This window comes from Motacilla alba, unplaced genomic scaffold (genome assembly GCF_015832195.1).
Source record: "Motacilla alba alba isolate MOTALB_02 unplaced genomic scaffold, Motacilla_alba_V1.0_pri HiC_scaffold_31, whole genome shotgun sequence".
In the NCBI taxonomy this organism is placed as follows: Eukaryota; Metazoa; Chordata; class Aves; order Passeriformes; family Motacillidae; genus Motacilla; species Motacilla alba.
The window spans coordinates 156687-173967 of record NW_024037405.1 but is presented as its reverse complement, the minus strand read 5'-3'; the positions used below and the strand labels follow the sequence as shown (position 1 = coordinate 173967).

The 17281-nt window shown below is 40.9% G+C and overlaps 1 gene segment (V, D, J or C); it reads left to right on the top strand.

The window, feature by feature from the left end:
• Positions 1-4956: 4956 nt before the first annotated feature.
• LOC119696483 overlaps positions 4957-17281 on the top strand; it is a 47036-nt gene continuing 34711 nt past the window's right edge. Inside the window, 1 exon segment of the C gene segment in view lies at positions 4957-5608. Coding sequence covers positions 5533-5608 — 76 coding nt within the window.

Sequence of the window (17281 nt, the reverse complement as noted above, 5' to 3'; positions counted from 1 at the left end):
TATCCCAACATCTGAGAAAAAACAATATTGTCCTGTAAAGGATCCCATGATACCAAAGGTGTGGAGGACGATGATAAGCAGAACTCTTTGGTACAATACACTGTTGCAGTACTGGCTTTTTCTTCTACATGTGTCCATGTTTGATTGTGCTCATAGAGCTTTTGAAAATCCCCAGGGGTTGAGCCACTGTCCCTGAAGACATTCAAAAGCCACCTGGACATGGCCCTTGGCAAACAGCTCCAGACACTCCTGCTGGAGCAGGGAGACACAGAGGTCCTTTCTAATTCAATCCTTCTGCATTTCTGTGACACCTTTCTCATACTGGGGACAATGAGAAGAAGTACAAAATTCCTTTTTATACCTTTAGTCAGGGGTTTTGTTCACCTTTGCCCAGGGGAAAAGGGACTGAAGTGTTTTACTGAGGAGTGTTTCAGTGCTCAAGGCCTGATGAGCTTCACATCTCAGTAGCCTGGGAGCAGCACAGAAGATACACAAGGGATAATTACCATTAATCCCCTGGCTTGGTCAGATACACCTGCTCTGGGAAATATGGGTAAGAGAATGAAGAATGAGAACCTCAGTATCACTGATGGCCCAGGGATCAATAAGCAATAGGAATCTAAATACTTAAAACTGCGTTCTCAAACAAGAGTGTTTGAGATTGCTTAAAAAGTCTCCATCAAGGTATGAGCAAAAATCAGATTTAATATTAAGCAACAAAGCAGGGCAAGTTGCTTCTACTTACAGGACAAATAAGGCACAAGGGAAAACAAGCAACAGCAAAACCAAACAAAATCCACACAATCAAAACATGAACGAACTGTGAACTCTGTAGGGCTGTGGGTGTGTGGGGCTGTGTGCGTGTGAAAAGACACTGCATGCAAATATGAAAAGGAACATGGCCTAAAAGCTTAATAACAGCACTCAACAGTTCTTTAGCTTAACTGATACCTTAAATCTAGTAATTTAACATAGGGAGAGCACTTAACTTGTACCCAACTTAACCTAAACTTTATTTATAGCTGAACTTCAACAATCAAAACACTTCACAGCATTTAACCTAACTTATAAATATATCTTCAGTTCAAACTTGGCAACTTAATAAAAGGATATTTAGCAAAACTTAGCTTATGTTTAACAAAAAACCAACACTTAGCAGCACTTAAGTAAACTTCTAATCTAACTTTACCTACAGGGCCGAATACTTAGCTATCTGAGGTACTTAAACATCTAAAAAAGCAGCATTTCTCTCAGGTTTGCTCTAGCAAATCACACAGACAGAAAGAGTCAGTGCAGCAAGGTACCTGTGACAATTCCCCTCAGAGGTCAGTGAAATACTCACTTTTGCATCTCCAGCGGGAGAAGGATGTGGCCTGGAAGAGTGAGGGTATCAGCCCAGGACACATTGTGGTTCAGGGATCCCCCAGGTGTAACAAACCTGAGGGTTGCTGCTCTGAGAGGTCCCCTCAGAGGAAGATTCCTGCTCACAGCCCACTGCCCAGCAGAGCTCAACCAGCCTCATTTTGGAGCACTGCTTACAGGGTCACAAGAGAGTGGGTTTAGTCATAACAACGTCCCATCCTGGCCACAGTTTGGCTCAGCACCTTCTTTGAAAGTGTGAAAATAGGAATGTTGTGCTATTCAGGCCAGAGAAACATTTTCCAAGCCGGGTCATAAGGAAAACAGCAACTTGTTAGCAATTCCTGGGAGCAGATAGGATTCCTGATAATCTTGGAAAGAGCTGAGCCCAGGTGCTGTTTGCAAGGCCAAACAAGCATTTCTGAGATCACACTGCAGTCTGGAGAGGAGAATGCACCACCACAACTGTGTAAACGTTGAACCAATGGATTTCCATGGGTTTTGACTGTATAAGTATGTGAAAAATCTAGTCAAAACCTTGTGAAAGAAGGATTTTCTCTGCACACCCAGACTATGCGTGGATGAAAGGGTTTCTGTTGCACATCCTGGCCAGAACAACATCCTAGCCAGAATAAAGTAATGCCTTAATTCTCTAACAGAAAATTGTTGTTGGAGAGTTTTCAGTTTTTCCACAGTTTTGGTGACAAGACAACCCACAATGGGAACTTCAATAAAACTTTTAAAGTAATTTTAGGAAAATTTTCTCCTCCAGCACCTCTTATGTGTTTTTACTCCCCCTTGGTGAATCTTTGTTGACAGTTAGGACTTTTAATTTTTGTTTTTTTCTCTCAGGAAATTTGTTCTTAAGAGACAAGAAGGACCTGTACTTGAGAGAGACAAAAGATGCAGCCAAAGGGGTGGGGGAGGAGTGCAGCTGGCTACACTATCATATCTGAGGGGGCATTCTCTTGGGAAGGGCAGAAATACCTCGATATTTTGGATTGGGGGCAAGGACACAGCTCCTAGCTTCTCTTGCTGTTGGCATTGGGGGAGAACAGTTGAGCTGTTTATTGCTTTGGGAAGAATTCACTGCCACTGCCAGAACCCAGCCCCGTACTGCTTCTTCCTTCCTGTGGGGGAGTCTTTGCTCCTAAGAGTAGCTGTTGGACTGGGACATTATCAACACCCTCCCTCACTCAAAAGGACCCTCATCATCCACTCAGGGTGAGGAGGAATGGGGGGTACAGGACTCCAAGCCCCTGAGCCACCTCTGAGGGACTTTCCATGGCCGTGTGGGAGCTGGGCTGTCTCTGCCTGGCCCCATGGCTTCTCTGCCACAGCTCTGGGTTCTTCCCTCCACTATAACCCCACTCCCTGCCCGCTGGGACACCCCACAGCTCCTGCTACAAAATGGAGTTTTGGATCCATTTTGTTCCTGCCCCACCAAGGAATCTGCTTGCCTCTGCCGTTCCAGCTGCTGCGCTGAGCTTCTTGCTACAGCTCCTTTTACCATCCAGACAGGCTCCTGCACCACGACAGGCTGCTGCAGCACATTTCACCACCCGCAGCGGCCCTGAGACTGGCTGCTCCTGTGAGTTTTGCAAAGGGAGCCACCTCCCCTCTCCTCCATCGCCTGAGCCGCCATCGCCTCATGAGGGAGACGAGCTCGCGCCACAGCGCCCCCTGCTGGAGCGGGGCAATCATCGCACCTGCCCTGCCCGGCCGGGAGCCAGCAGCGCCCCTGCTGGCTGTGACCGGAACTGCACCAAGGGGAAAGCGCCTGCGGCCGAGAGAGGCCGGGCCCGGCTGGCTGCTTCTGCTTGGTGCTGTTTGTGTGACTTGTTATACATGAATTTATTAGTGAATGGCTGTTATTATTTTTCCCATATCTTTGCCAGGAAGCCCCTTAATTTCAAGGTTATAATAATTCAGAGGGAAGGGGGTCATATTATCCATTTCAAGGGAGTTTCCTGCCCTCCTTGGCAGACACCTGTCTTTCAAACCACAGCAGTCTCACACAGAGTGTGGTACCTGACATCTGTCCTGCGGAGCAAGTCAAAATGGTGAGAGCTCTCTCCTGTGGCAGAGAGCATTAAAAGCATCCTGAAAGATTAAACCTCTTCCCGAGAGGTTACATGAGAAAGCATCGTGAACGACAAGGAAATCTGAATAGCAGGGAGAATACTTTGCTCAATAGCAAACTGAAAACTGTATTTAGAGTGAACACTAAACCATCCATGTGTTATCAATATTATTCTTATACTACATCCAAAACACAGCACTGTTCCAGCTACTAAGAAGAATATTTTTCTCTCAAATCTTTGTTTATATCCACGTAGAGGAGTGTTTATGCTTCCAGTTTATACTTCTCTTGCTTCTGCAGAAAGGTATGGGCATGATTCATGCAAGATTCAATATCTGAAAAGTTTCTGTGCCCAAAACACAAAGGATGGAGCCAGACAGGCTCTGGCAGCACCAGGCAGAAATCCCAGTTGCATTCCTTCAGTGGATTGGCTTCCCAGAGCCATCAGGAATATGAGAGAAGGAGAAGTTCAGGAGAGTATCAACATTTCTTCATTACCTGATCCTTTTGCAACTCAGCCCCCTGAATTTGCACATATCAAAGCCTCAGCCTTGCCCTTGCAGAAATCCTTGGGGTTTTTCCCATGTGCCCTAGGGCCAGAATTCCTCACCCTCAGGCGCTTGACCACCTCTGGGCACAGCACAGCAACCTGACCTGGGCTTTATTTAGTACTTTCCTGCCACAGGGGCACAGGAAGGGTGTTCAGATGGCTCTGGAGGGGATGTGGCTGATGCTGCTCCTTTTTTCCTGCTGTAAGGCCAGGCTGGGTGTCAGAACTCTACCTGTGTCCATCACTGCAGCTGCTGCAGCCCCTGGTGTTTGGGAGGAAGGGTGGGCATATATTTAAAAGGATACTCAAAGCAAACCTCAAAACTTCTGTGAGTTTTAATTTGCTAGAAGTAATTCAAATACATGGAACTAGGTTTAAAAATATTCCCCCCCTTTTTTTCTTTAAAATGGTTTTCCTCCTAATATTCTTTTTAATTTCAACATTTTATTTGAGAGAGTAAACCAGACTGTGTTTTACTTTCTCTTCACATAAACCTTTAGACAAGTTTTGATAAGATGATAAATGTATTATTTTCTTGTTTTTCACTTAAACAGTACAAAACTCCATGATAATGGACAAAATAGCTTTTTTAAAAAAATAGCTTTTTATGCCACTGAGTACTTCTGTTTTCTTATACAGCATTAAAAATGCAATGTAATAATCATATTTCTGCATTTGCTGGGTATATTCTGACCAGTGTGTTCTGTTTCCCCCAAATACTAAAAAGTTCCTGGTAAAATTAGATCTACTGGTGTAAACTGAACTTCTTTCTCTAATCTCTCCTGCTCTCTTCTGGCCAAAGTGTTTATTGTTATCACAACACTTTCAAATTCATCAAATCCAGCAAATAGCTCAAGCAGGAGGAAAAAAAAACAAAACCAAAAAACCAACCAATCAAAGAAACCACCGAAACCCCACAAGAAGTGTTTCCCCTGCACATGCCACAAATTAAACTTCTCTGCTTTTCATTTGCATTCTGGCCTTGCCTGCAGGTGCAGTTGGAAACTCTTGCTAAGTGATAGAGAGGCTTTGGAAAGCCTGGGATCAGGAAGCTGAAAGAGCTGGAAAACTGCATTTGGAGGTTCAAACTAAAGCAGGATTGCATCTGGAAGTGATTTGTAACAGAAGAAATGGAGTAGAATACAGGCAGCACTTGCAGCACTGCTTTCAAAATTCCTCAGTATTTCTAGAGGAGTTTTGAACAACAACCTATTCAAGAAACTTGGTGCTCAAAATTTCCTGGGCTGGAGGAAAGATGTCTTGATGGGGTTAAGGAATGGGTTTGTGTCCCAAGAAGCTGTTACACTTAAGTAAGTCTTCCAGAGGTGTGGATGCCTGGCTAAGCAAGCAGCAAGTCTGAACCAGCAAGGAATGCAGCCCAAGCTTCTGGCTTCAGGCAATGAAGAGGCTGATAAGAAAACTCGGGAATGCAAGTACCAGAGTGCCTGGTGCGCCAGGACAAGGATATTGTGAGGAAGCTGCTGCTATTTTCATGATGTTTTCCTTCAGCTGAGGTGCCCTCAGGAGCTCCAGTGCTTGGATGTCTGCCGAGGGGTTTCTCACTGCAGCTTCTCACATCAAGTTCTGCTTGGGAACCTGGCTTTTTCTGCCAGCAGGTGAGTCTGCTTGCATGACACAAACCTGGATAAGATACTGATAATTCACTCTGTGAAAAAGGAGACAGCAATCAAATCCCTTAAATCGTGTTCTGTAGCAAAGTGGTGCAGGGATTTGGAAGGGGATGGAATGATTTAAATACACAGAACTGGCCTGTTCTTGTCTTTAAATGAATTTGAATTAATAAAAGTTTTTCTATCCATTTTATAGAAATATATAAAGTTTTCTGAATATGTATGTTATAGTAGCATCAGTGGGAGAGTTCCCATTTGTTGAGCAAGTTTGTGTATTTGAAAATCTGGGTGAAATATTTAAAACCCTTTATTGATGTGATCTGCTGCTTTTCAGCTCTTTTTCTTTCCTCATCTCAGTCAGCTTTTAGCTGAAAATATTGGTAGGGATTGCACATAGGGGATGGCTTGGAAAAGTAATGAATTTGTATAGAAATCATTTCTACATGGGCAGACACAAAGGTTTCTCATCACTTAATTTGTAATTTGAACAATAATCATTCCCTTTCCTCTACTTCCTTCCTCACTGTGCTGTACAGTAATTTTGGGAATGGCACTTGAGAAAGTTACAAATGCCAGTTGTGCTGTGGCTGACCTACAGAGAAAAACTCACCTGGACAGGATAAGGAGGGATTATTTTGTGAAGTGCTGTTCTACTCACACTGGGAATTACTGCTGAGCAGGAACCACAAACACTTCAATTTAGCCAGGATAACCCTGAGTAAAGACAAAATCCTGGCTCTTCTTGTCAGCCAAGAAGAAAATATCATCAGCAGCTGGTTCTAATTTTTTTCCTTTTTCTTGTTTTCTGCAAGTAAATGTACTTTGAGACTGCTTGACTGGAGTGGAAGTGATGGAGTGAGCTATTCTGGAAGGGATGCCCAGATTTTTTTCAGCAGATCCTGAATGTCCACACAGAATGTATTTCTCCTGTATAGAGTGGGACATGGAAAGAGAGATTGCATTCCTGGGAAAAGTAAAAGTTTTGAATTAAATTTCTATTTGCTCTAAGGAAAGTCTGCATGTATTCAGTTATTTTAGAAAGTAGCACAGAATTATTGATTTCATCACAATCATGCCAGTTAGCATAGTTACCATACCAAGAAAAGAGTGGCTGGCTTTAAAGCTGCTGATCTTTTCATGGATCTTTCACAGCTTTAAATATTTAATCCCTGCGTATAATTCTCAAATCACTTTAAAACAGACATTATCATTACTTCTATGTGATAAGGAATAGTTAAAAATCGTGATGTGCCATGGAAATATCTTAAATTTCATGAGAGGAGGGAGGAGGAGTTTTTGTAAAGGGTGGAGCTGCTGTGGGCACGCTCATTGAGACACTCCAGTTTGTGTCTGGGTTTCGGCTGACAGTGCTTTCAGGTGAGCTGCTCCTCTTTGGCTGCAGGAATGCGGGGATGATATTTCCATTTGCTCCCATTTACAATTCCAAAATGGGGAAAAAATGACAGAAGCACAAATCACTTCCCTGCCAACAACAGTTTGGGGAAGTAAGATAGCAGTAAAATTAAGATAATTAAGATAAGAAATTAAGATAAACAGATACTAAGATGAAGGAATTAAGATAATCAGTAAAACTCTAATTACAACAACTGCTTTCAAAGCTTTAGTCTAATGTAGCAATGAGGCATCTCCCCAGAGATATCATTCAGAACAGAAAATACAGCTGAGTAAGAAAGAGTGGAAAAAACATTGCTAATGGATGGATAGAAGCAAATTATATCACATTATTCCCTGTGCATTTTAGATGAACTTAATACACAGAGATGACCACTTAAATTTAATTTTTATTACTCTAGCTTTTATTTTACTTTAAATTTTTATTAATCTAAAAATGTCTTTTTCTTTTTATTTTGATTCAAGTTTATTTAACTTCTGAAGGCCAGTAGCAACTGAGATCCTTGCTAACAAATCAGATGTTTTCAGTTTGATGTCATTCTGCAAATTCAGTCCTGTTGCTGGCTGGACAAACTGGTTGTGGTTGCCAGTGCAGTGTTCCATGAGAAAGGGTTGGGAAGCTACTGCCTGTTCAGAGACAGAGACACCATGCAGAATTGTTTGTCCTGTGTGGAAGGCTTTGAAGTTACATTTGAGAAAGGAAAATTTGGATTAAAATCCTACAATTTTTTTTCTGTACATCAGCAATTTGAAAAAGATCTAGAAGCGTGCATGAGGTGAAAAATGAATGACATGCATCAGTCTGCTTCGCTTTGCTTCTTTTTTAACTCAGTTATTTTACAAACCTTTCTGTGGTACTGAAAACACTTGTGGCAAATACCAGCTTTGTCAAGGGATTATATCTCACACTAAACCCACTCAGCATAAGAACTTCTGAGCTTGTTTGGGGGTTTTTGTCTAAAAGCTTATTTCTCCCTAAAGATGAGGAATACACTGACCGAGTCCAAATGTGGGAAAACATCTCCATTAAATCTCCTGATTTACAGCTAAACTTGAGAGGAGAAAATCAGTTTTTATCCTCAGGAAATCATCAGCAGTACCCCAGTGTCCCTGAAGCCAAAGTGACCCATTTACACTGCTTTCAGCACAGTTTAGTGGTTTTTCTCTCGGCAGCACTAGAGCAGCCCCTACAGCCCCATCGGGTGATAAACATGTGTTTTTGTAGTTTTATAGTGAAATTCTAATGGGGAATTCTGAGAGGGAGAGTGGCTGGAGCAGAAGCATGTGGTTGTCTCAAGCAGCTGTTCTACATGGAGTTCATTGGAATTATACTCAGAAGTGCCTTAAAGAAAAGGATGTTTTACACCAGGCTGAAACAAGTGATTCTTCATCTTTGAGTTGTGAGAACTCAGCAAGTTTTTAAGTTCAGGTTTTTGCAAAATTTCTTGAGTTTTTGTGAAGTTCCTTACAGTTGTGATGTACCAGTTTTGAGAAAATGAATTTCAATCAAGGAAGAGTTTAACAATGAAGTCAAGGAATTCTGAAGAATAGTAAAGAACCTGATCATTCCAGAGTACTATGAACCAACAGTAAAAGATTCCTGGAATTGTGTGACTTCCACAGATTTTTAAATCAGAATTAAGAGTGGCATTTTGAGGTGGTCTTGTGATGATTCCCACAGCAGTGGGAATGTTGGAAATGGCAGTGCACTCATTGTTGGGACAAGGACTGCTCTGAGGGTAAATCAAAGTGAGTATAATAGAGGAATAAGGAAAAAAACAATGTGAAGGAAAAAGAATTTTCTGAGTATATTCCACTCTTCTGTTTGCATGTAAGTTGTCAGAGTTACTGATGTGTAGCTGGCCTCGTGTAGGCTAGAAAAAGAAAATACTGAATTTGGGGGGTGCATGCCAGTTTCTAGAAATCTCTGTGCATCTGCTGGAATGCAAATAGAGGCAGAAACAGAGGAGTTGTTCTGTAGATGGTCTGTCTATAATTTTAGATATACAAGAAGATTACAGAAGTGTTTGTGGTTTTGTTGTTGTTTGGTTTGGTTGGTTTTGGGGTTTAGTCTTGTTTCATTGTTTGGGTTTGGGGTTTTTTCCCCCCAAAACTGGAAATGTGAGAACAAAGGCAAATTCATATCTTACAGAGGAATAAATCCTTAAGGCTTCATCATCATTTTGGTGCTGTTCAGGGGATGGGGACACTTGGATCAGAAGTTTAGACAGTTTTGATGTGAGATGCCTGATGTTGCAGGCTGGTGGAAGCTGGGGTAAGATAAGCACTAACTGAGGTGGATGGATAAAGTGCTGGAGGAAAGTTCCACTCCTGTCTTGCTTTTTCTCGTTCATCTTCTTGCTCACAGTTAATTATTCTGATTTCTACAGTTGCTGCTATCACAGGAGGATGGACCACAATCTGTCATAGATGTGAGCTGGGCTGATGAGATAGGATCCCACAGCTCTGGGATTCACTGTGTGGAATTGTCATGAGGGTTTTTTTTCAAGCATTTCAGTCACAGAATGGTTTGGGTTAGAAGGGACCTTAAAGATCACCTCACTCCAGCCCCCTTCTCCAGACCTCATCACCTTCTCTAGGTCAGGTTTTGACCTAGAAAGCTTGAGAAGAAACTCCCTGCGAGATCTGTGAGCACACATCAAAGTTGAAAATCTCCTTTCACTCAGAAGCTGCTGCCAGCAGTTTTGGTAAAGCTCTTTGTCACAGTGAAACTCCGGAGGTAGCTACAACAAGCTGACTTTTGGAAAAGGGACAAAACTCTCTGTTTATCCAAGTAAGTGCCAGAAATTTATCAAAACCTGAACTTTATAATGCTGCCTGGGTTTGAAAAGACAGGTGTCTGTTTAAGGAAGGTAGGAGCCTCTCTTGAAATGGAAAATGTGAATTCCTTCTTTCTGAATTATTATAATTTTGAAGAATTTTTGCATGTCCTTACCTGACCTTGATCACTGAAATCTATTGATGGAAATTTTCTTGAGTGTTTTTATCTTCCAACAATTTTTCTTGCTTTTTTTTTTTTTTTTTTTTTTTTTTGCAACCTCCAGTTTTAGTGTTTAGAAAATATCAGTGTATGGATTTTCATCCCCAGGTAGACTATCAGCCTACCAGTAGGAGCAGGTAAGAACTCAGTGGTTTTTAAAAATACCCATTTTTCATTTATCTGTGGGTGAAATAAATGCAAAGCAGCTTTCATTTCAACTGCAGTGGTTCAGAGTTTTGGATGACAATATTCCTGCCTGCGAGACTGGATGTGGCACAAGCCTTTAACAGAAGGAGAAGCAATTTACTGCAGCGTGTTATGGCAATGTTCACAGGGAGCAACTTCTTTTAGTTTTAAGCCATATATATTTGCCAGCAAATGAAATAGAAACTCAGTAGAAACTGAGTCCATTAAGGTTTTTATTACTGCCCATATCATTATTCTAAGTTCTCCCTGCAACTGGTAATTCACCTTCACAAATGGAAATAAGCTATTGGGGAAAAAATGTTGTTTTTTTTTCCTCATGAAGGAAAGTAATTGTTTTTATGGCTGAAAGTAGACATACAATTAAGATGGAGTGATAATTACCCCTTGGTGAAAAAAAACAGTTTCCAGTTTAAAGGAGAAAGAAAAGGAAGGGGTGCATACAATTAGGTGTAACAGGTTGATGGTGATGTCTCTAATTAAGCCATGACTCTTATTCCATAATAAACTATGGAAATTATAATTTACTACTCCCAATTTTGTTTAGTTGGCATCTCTTCTAGGAAAGGAGGAGTTAAAAAGGCAAATATACTTCTTTGGATGGTTTTGGCAAAGCACTTTCTGGCTGTGTGAACACAGGAAATGTTGGGAAATTAACTTTTGGACAAGGAACAAGAATTATTGTAAAACCAAGTAAGTGAAGACAGATAATTTAATAATTACACTTCTGTGTTCTTTTTTTTTTTTCTAAATATTTAATTTGTTTGAAGGTTTAGGGAATCTTATCTCTGTTCTGGTGAGTCCATAAGACTGAAAACCTTTTCATTATTGATTTTCCTTAACCCTTCTCAAATGTACTGTGTTACCAGGGCAGACATGGAATGATTCAGACTAACCTTTTTTGTTCTTTTATAATTGATATATTGACACAATAATGGTTGCAGAGAAATGTTGCAATACGAAATACTGTCTTTCTGTACCCATGAAATAGCTTACATGGGGAAAAAAAGTGAAATAGGAGACTTGTTTGCTTTTACAGATCCAAAATATTTACTGAAGTGAGCAGAAAAGTATTAAATACTGCCACGCATGATAAGATTTAGTTCAGCAAAATTTAAAGCAGCAGAAATAAATTGCTGTGGATACCATCACCAGCAGAGCAAGGCATTTTGCTTCACACTGGCTTCCACGGTGGAACAGATTCCACAGAATCTGCTCAGTTCATCTGCAGTGGTTTCTATAAAGGCCTTTGTCACCGTGTGTCTTCTGGTGACAGGAAGGTCACTTTTGGTGGAGGAACTCGTCTCTTTGTGCTTCCAAGTAAGTCTTCCAGGAAAAGCAGTGTTTCAGGATTTGTTTTCAATCAAAAATGGTGTTTTGTCACATCCCAAATCCAGTGAGAGCCCGTTCTGTGCTGCTGCTGAGTACTCAGCAGAGCTGGGTGCAGAAATGTTCTTGTGCTCTGCTCCAGAGATCTTCTGCCAGACCCAGCTGGAATGATGAATTCAGATTCCTGCTGGAGCCTCACAGTGGAAACAGACAGGATAACTGCAAATGTCTGTCCAATTCTGTTCTGCCCTTGCAATTTCAATGAGGTGCTTTTTATAAAGGAGTTTGTATTCAAGTCTCCAGAGCAGGTTTTCACACCCAAGCCAACATCTGACAAAGTGCACAGACTTTTTCAGGGGCTAGGACACATTTCCTACCCATTCACAGGTTTTGGCAGTGCTGGTTCAAAGCTGCTCCATTGTTTGGGCAAGTTCAACAAGCAATATGTAACTGGAAGTCATTAGACTTCCAATCTGAAATTAAATTTAAATGAAAAGTCTTCTTGTTCTACCAGGCTGAATGACTTTGTCGCCCATTGAATATCTGGGATCAAATCGGTACTTGGGAGGCAGATATACCTGAGAAACAGAAATTAGTAAAGTAAAATGAACTTTCTTTTCAATTTGTTGAAAGAAATCAGAACAAACCTTTTTTTCATGTGAAAATATCCAATTTGCAGTCAAAATTTAAATAAAATACCTGAGGAAGAAAGGAAGAAAACCAATCCAGACAGCATTTCCCATAAAATTTTTATGTACATCTGACTGGCTGGTTCTCGGTTTTTTCCCATTTTGAACTGTGAAAGGCACAACTTTTTCTTTAGAGGCAGATCCTGTGACTCACAGCATGCTTTTAGCTGAGTTCAAACTTCAGAGATGACTTTTGTAGAGAACTCTCAGGCAGTGCAACTGCAGGAGGGAGAAAGATGATGCTTGGACAGGGGACACAGGTAGTTGTGACAACAAATGTAGTCTGGTTAAGGAAGCAGCTTTTATTACCTGTTTACCTTCCTACTCTGCCAGATATTTTGCAATGTAGTCAGCCCAAATTACTGTTCCATCATGCAGATCCACAGAGTGTAATTCTTCTTCAGCTGGGATGATTTCAAATGCTGCAGAAGTCTCACACCTGGGTTTCTGCTGGTGTTTAGTAGAGATCAGGCTCAATATCTTAGTAAGTCCCCATTCCTGACTTGTGACCAGAATGATGTTTTCTGTCAGAATTTGCCTGGGATTTACAGGTGAGAAACTGTGGTTTTGCTGAATTCTGTGAGAAGCATTTCTCTTTTCCAAATGTCAGGAAATACTGAAGGAGGGGGAATGCTGGTAATGAAATGTGGTACGTAGAAAATGACAGGAGGAAACCCAAGGCTCACCCAAGTGAGCATCACAATGTGCAGGTTAATTCACCTACAGATCTGTTATGATCCAAATATTTTTCAGGATGCAGTGAGTGATGTGTGCCCTGATTGGGTGCAGGAAGGAGAATACATGGGGTTATATTCAGGACATCATTATTGCATTTCTGAACACCTCCCACAAGCAATTCATCCACTTAAACATGTATGGAACAACTCAGGATATGCAAGGAGGAGCTGAAATGGGCATACCCATCACAGAAACTCGTTAGGAGAATGGATAATTATCCAACTGCAAGGTCAAGTGCTCTTTCTTATCTTTATATTTCAGTGAGCAGATGTTGTCTGAATTCTTAGTGAGGAACAAGGAATGGAGGCTTGCCGTTAGGCTGGAAGTGTTTTCCTGTCTGGACGGATTACAGAATTGAAATACTTTATTGAGATGCCAAATAAATGCCTGGATTTTCTTTGCCAGGTTCAGTAAGTCTGGGAGGGGATTATCTGAGTTCACTCCTGTCCAGAAACCATCACAGAGCAGGAGTTCTCCTGGTTTGGGTGTATTTGCAGGACAGGAAGGGTTTTTGCAAAGGGATTGAATGATGTGTGAATTCAGGAAGCAGCTATACAAAGTTGCAGTTTGGCAAAGGAACCAGGCTCAGTGTTAAACCAAGTAAGTGAACCTGAACAAGAGTGTTTTGAGAAATGTTGGAGAATCAGATGTTTGAAATCAGTAACATGTAATTACCCTGGGAGAGGAAAGGGAATCTCCTTCCATGTCTGCTGCTTCTGGGGCTGAAATGAGAGTGTGGCTGGAACATTTAGTGGAAACTGAGCAGCAAGAAGAAGTCTGGGGAGTTTTTTTGTAATGTCTGAGAGTTCATGGAGAGTAGCTGTTATGAGAGGAGTCCTTCCAGGAATTACAGTAAGTTTCTACTCACACAAAGGATGCAAGGACAAAATCATGTAAAATCATGTAAATCAGTGTGGAGCGCCAGACAGATGACAAATCTTTCACCAAACTACAGAGCTGTCTCAATTCTCAAGCTGCTTGATGCTCATGGTATTTCATGGTAGAAGGAGATACTGCAGACAGTGTAAAAGGATCATTTTCCTTGTGCTTTTCATATTTATCCCTTTTGAAGAGCACCACAAGGTCTCCCCACATGTGGAATTACATGTGCAAGAAAGGAGAAGATGGCTCTTCAGAGAACTGGAAAGTCTCTCTCCTATTAAAAAAGTGATTTAGGATGTGTTAACAGGTATAGAAAAGCCTGCAGAAGTTCTGCTAATGTGAAATACTGAGCCAGGTGTCCTTGCCAGATATTGTCCCCAGTCACATCTTCCTCTGCAAAACCACCCAGGACTGGGGAGAGCAGAGCTCCTGGGAATATCTGTCTTTTCAAAGAACAGCTTTCAAAATAAATGGATTTATTGGATAAATAAATTGATAAATAAATCCATTATTATTTATTTCTTTATTGGATAAATAAATCCAGTCTTTCAAAATAAATGGATTTTCAACTCTAGGATTTCAGTAGGGAGGGTTTTAATTAATTTCTGGCTATGAAAAAGCCTCCCAAGATCAGGGCACTTCATCATTCTCAACCTGTAAAAGGTTTTGACACAAAACATGCAAGGGGACAGAGAAGAGACGCCCCAGCCTTCATCTTTTGGGGATCCCTCACAGGCATTTTGCACATAGAGTTTTATTTTGGTGACAGTAGAGTCTCCTGCCCTGGAAGCTGAAATGTGCAGAGGAGCGTGGGGGTTTTTGTAAGGGAGTGTTTGGCTGTGTGTACTCAGGAAATGCAAACAGACTGACCTTTGGAAGTGGAACCAGGCTGCTGGTAAAGCCCAGTAGGTATCTCCTCACCAGGGACAGACTGCATCTTTTAGTTTTTTTTATCAGATCTTCCTTAGGATACGGAGGGAAAAGCTTCTTTACAATTGAAGGAAAGAGGGCACGGGGGAGGAGAGCACATTCTGAGCAATTAGCTTCTAACTCTGGCAGTTTGCTGTGCATGGAGCAGCTCTGAAACTGCTGCTGTGCTGAAATTCAGTGAATGTGTTTGTGTTGTGGAGCAGCTCAGCTGGAGGAACCTCCTGGGGAACGTGTTTGAGATTGGCATTCATTAATAGCCTTCTTTTATTGAGAAAATTAGATAGAGCTGCTTTCTGGGACTTGGGTTTGCATCCCTTACTGCATTTATTGTCAACTAAGCAAACAGGGAAAATGGGAGTCTTAGATTGGTTTTCTCTGGAAGTTTCTGTTTAATTTTTCTTTGCTTCATTCTCTGATGGGTCTGGTGCCTTGCTTAGCTTCTGAGATTGACTAGCTGCTGATCTGTCTGACTCCTTCTTTAGACCATGAGAAGTTTTAGAAACAGCTCTGTTAGTCATTTTAAAAAGTGGTGGAAATTTCATCCCCTTCTGAAATGTGTTCTGGCTGTTAAAGGCTGAGGTTTTCTGCTTTACCATTTTTGTATAAAGGTAGATTACTGTGGGATAACTGAGTCTTCCTGGAAATTCACCTTTGGAAGAGGCACAAAACTAATTCTGAAATCAGGTACATCTAAAAAACAAATTGTTGTTTCCCATTATAAGGCTGAGATTCTCCTCTCTCCTAAATATTACAAAAATTGTCCAAGAACTTCAACTACATTATGCTAATAGTGTTTGGATTTCTCTCGCATTCAGAATTGTTTCTGTCTGGAAAGATCAGAGGTATGCAGCTGGCAAAACATCCTAATTTAGATTTAAATGGATGTGACAAGGGTGGAATCTGTTTTCCCCTTGATCTCTTTTGGAAAACACATGTATTTGTGGGGACCCAAAGCTGTGTGTGGTTTTTGTTAGTGAGTGTGTCACTGTGTGAATTCAGGATCTGGCTGGAAAGTGACCTTTGGAAGTGGGACACAACTGGTAGTGAAACCAGGTAGGTGGAAAACCTGAGGGGAATTATGGATAGGAAAGCCTAATTTCTCTTTCCAGGAAAGCATTGAAACAGCCATTTTAAATGGAATTAAAATTCCATTGTTCTTTCCTTCTGAGACCATCTGAAGGTCAGAGCTTGACCTAGCACCAGAGGGGAAAAAAGATCATTATGAAGTTAAACATCTACTTGTGGGGCTGGATTTTCCTGTGCCATATGTGTCACTGAGAGCTGTGACATTTTTGAGTCGTTTTCTTCACTACTGCCTGTTTCCAGGAACTCCCAGACCTGCAGACCTCTCCCTGTTCTTTTATTTCCTTTGTCCAGAAACCAGGCAAGGTCCTCCTTAATTCCCAGAGGTTGCAGTTCCTTCTCTGCTGGGGAAACTGTCTTAGCCTTTGCTCTGTATCTTCTTCTTCTGGCTACAGAGAGGTTTCCATCCAGGTTTGCACTCTTAAAAAAAAAAATAAAAAAAATCTGGGGTCTAATGGAAAGAGGTAGAAACAGGCAGGGAATTTTCTGTTTGGGGAATCAAGAAATGTGTTTTGTGCAGGAAGGTCCAGGAGGAGATATCTGTTTTTAATCTGATCTAATGCTGAAGGGGGAATTTTGCTGTGGGATATTTTTGCATGAATGAAGGAGAAAACTTTCAGTCAGTGCCATCTCTGTCCAAACTGAATGAGACCATAAACTAGGAGAAGTCTTTAGAGGAAATGTAGTTAAAGTTGCCAAGGAGTTGACTTGGGTAGACTAAGTTAAAAAAAAAAAAAAAAAAAAAAAAAAAAAAAAAAAAAAAAAGTTGGACCTAATTAGGTCCTGGAGGAAAAAAAGGGTTTTTGTTTTGAAGGCAAACACTGTGTGAATAACTATGGAAACAAATTCACCTTTGGAAGTGGAATGCAGCTAAGGGTAAAACCAAGTAAGGTTTAAACCAGTTTTTGCTCAATATTGTAGATAGAAAGAAGAAAGATGCAAAAAGTCATACTAGTGATATGAGCTTATCCTTGTTGTTGCTAGAAATGAAGGGATGGTACTATTTTAAAGTTAAGAACGATTTATTACTTAGATAAACATTAATCTTAGAGGTTGTGAGATTTTAGAGGAGTAAGTATTTGGCTGTAGTTCGAGAGTAGTCACAAGTTTCTTAATGACAGGGTAATATAGAACTTTCTAAACCAATAGACAGTTGCCACAGAAATTGTTTTACTTTTCTAACCAATTACTTTTACTTACTTTTGTTGTACTGCAGATACTTTTATGTAATGGGCTTCTAACTCACATGCACACATTGCCTTCTATTATAACTTCTAAACTCTAAGTTTACTTTATACAATTACATTACAATACTAGACTCTTCACTATCTTACTCAGTCCAGTTTCTCACTTACTTAAGGCATATTCTCACCAACAACTATAGAAATA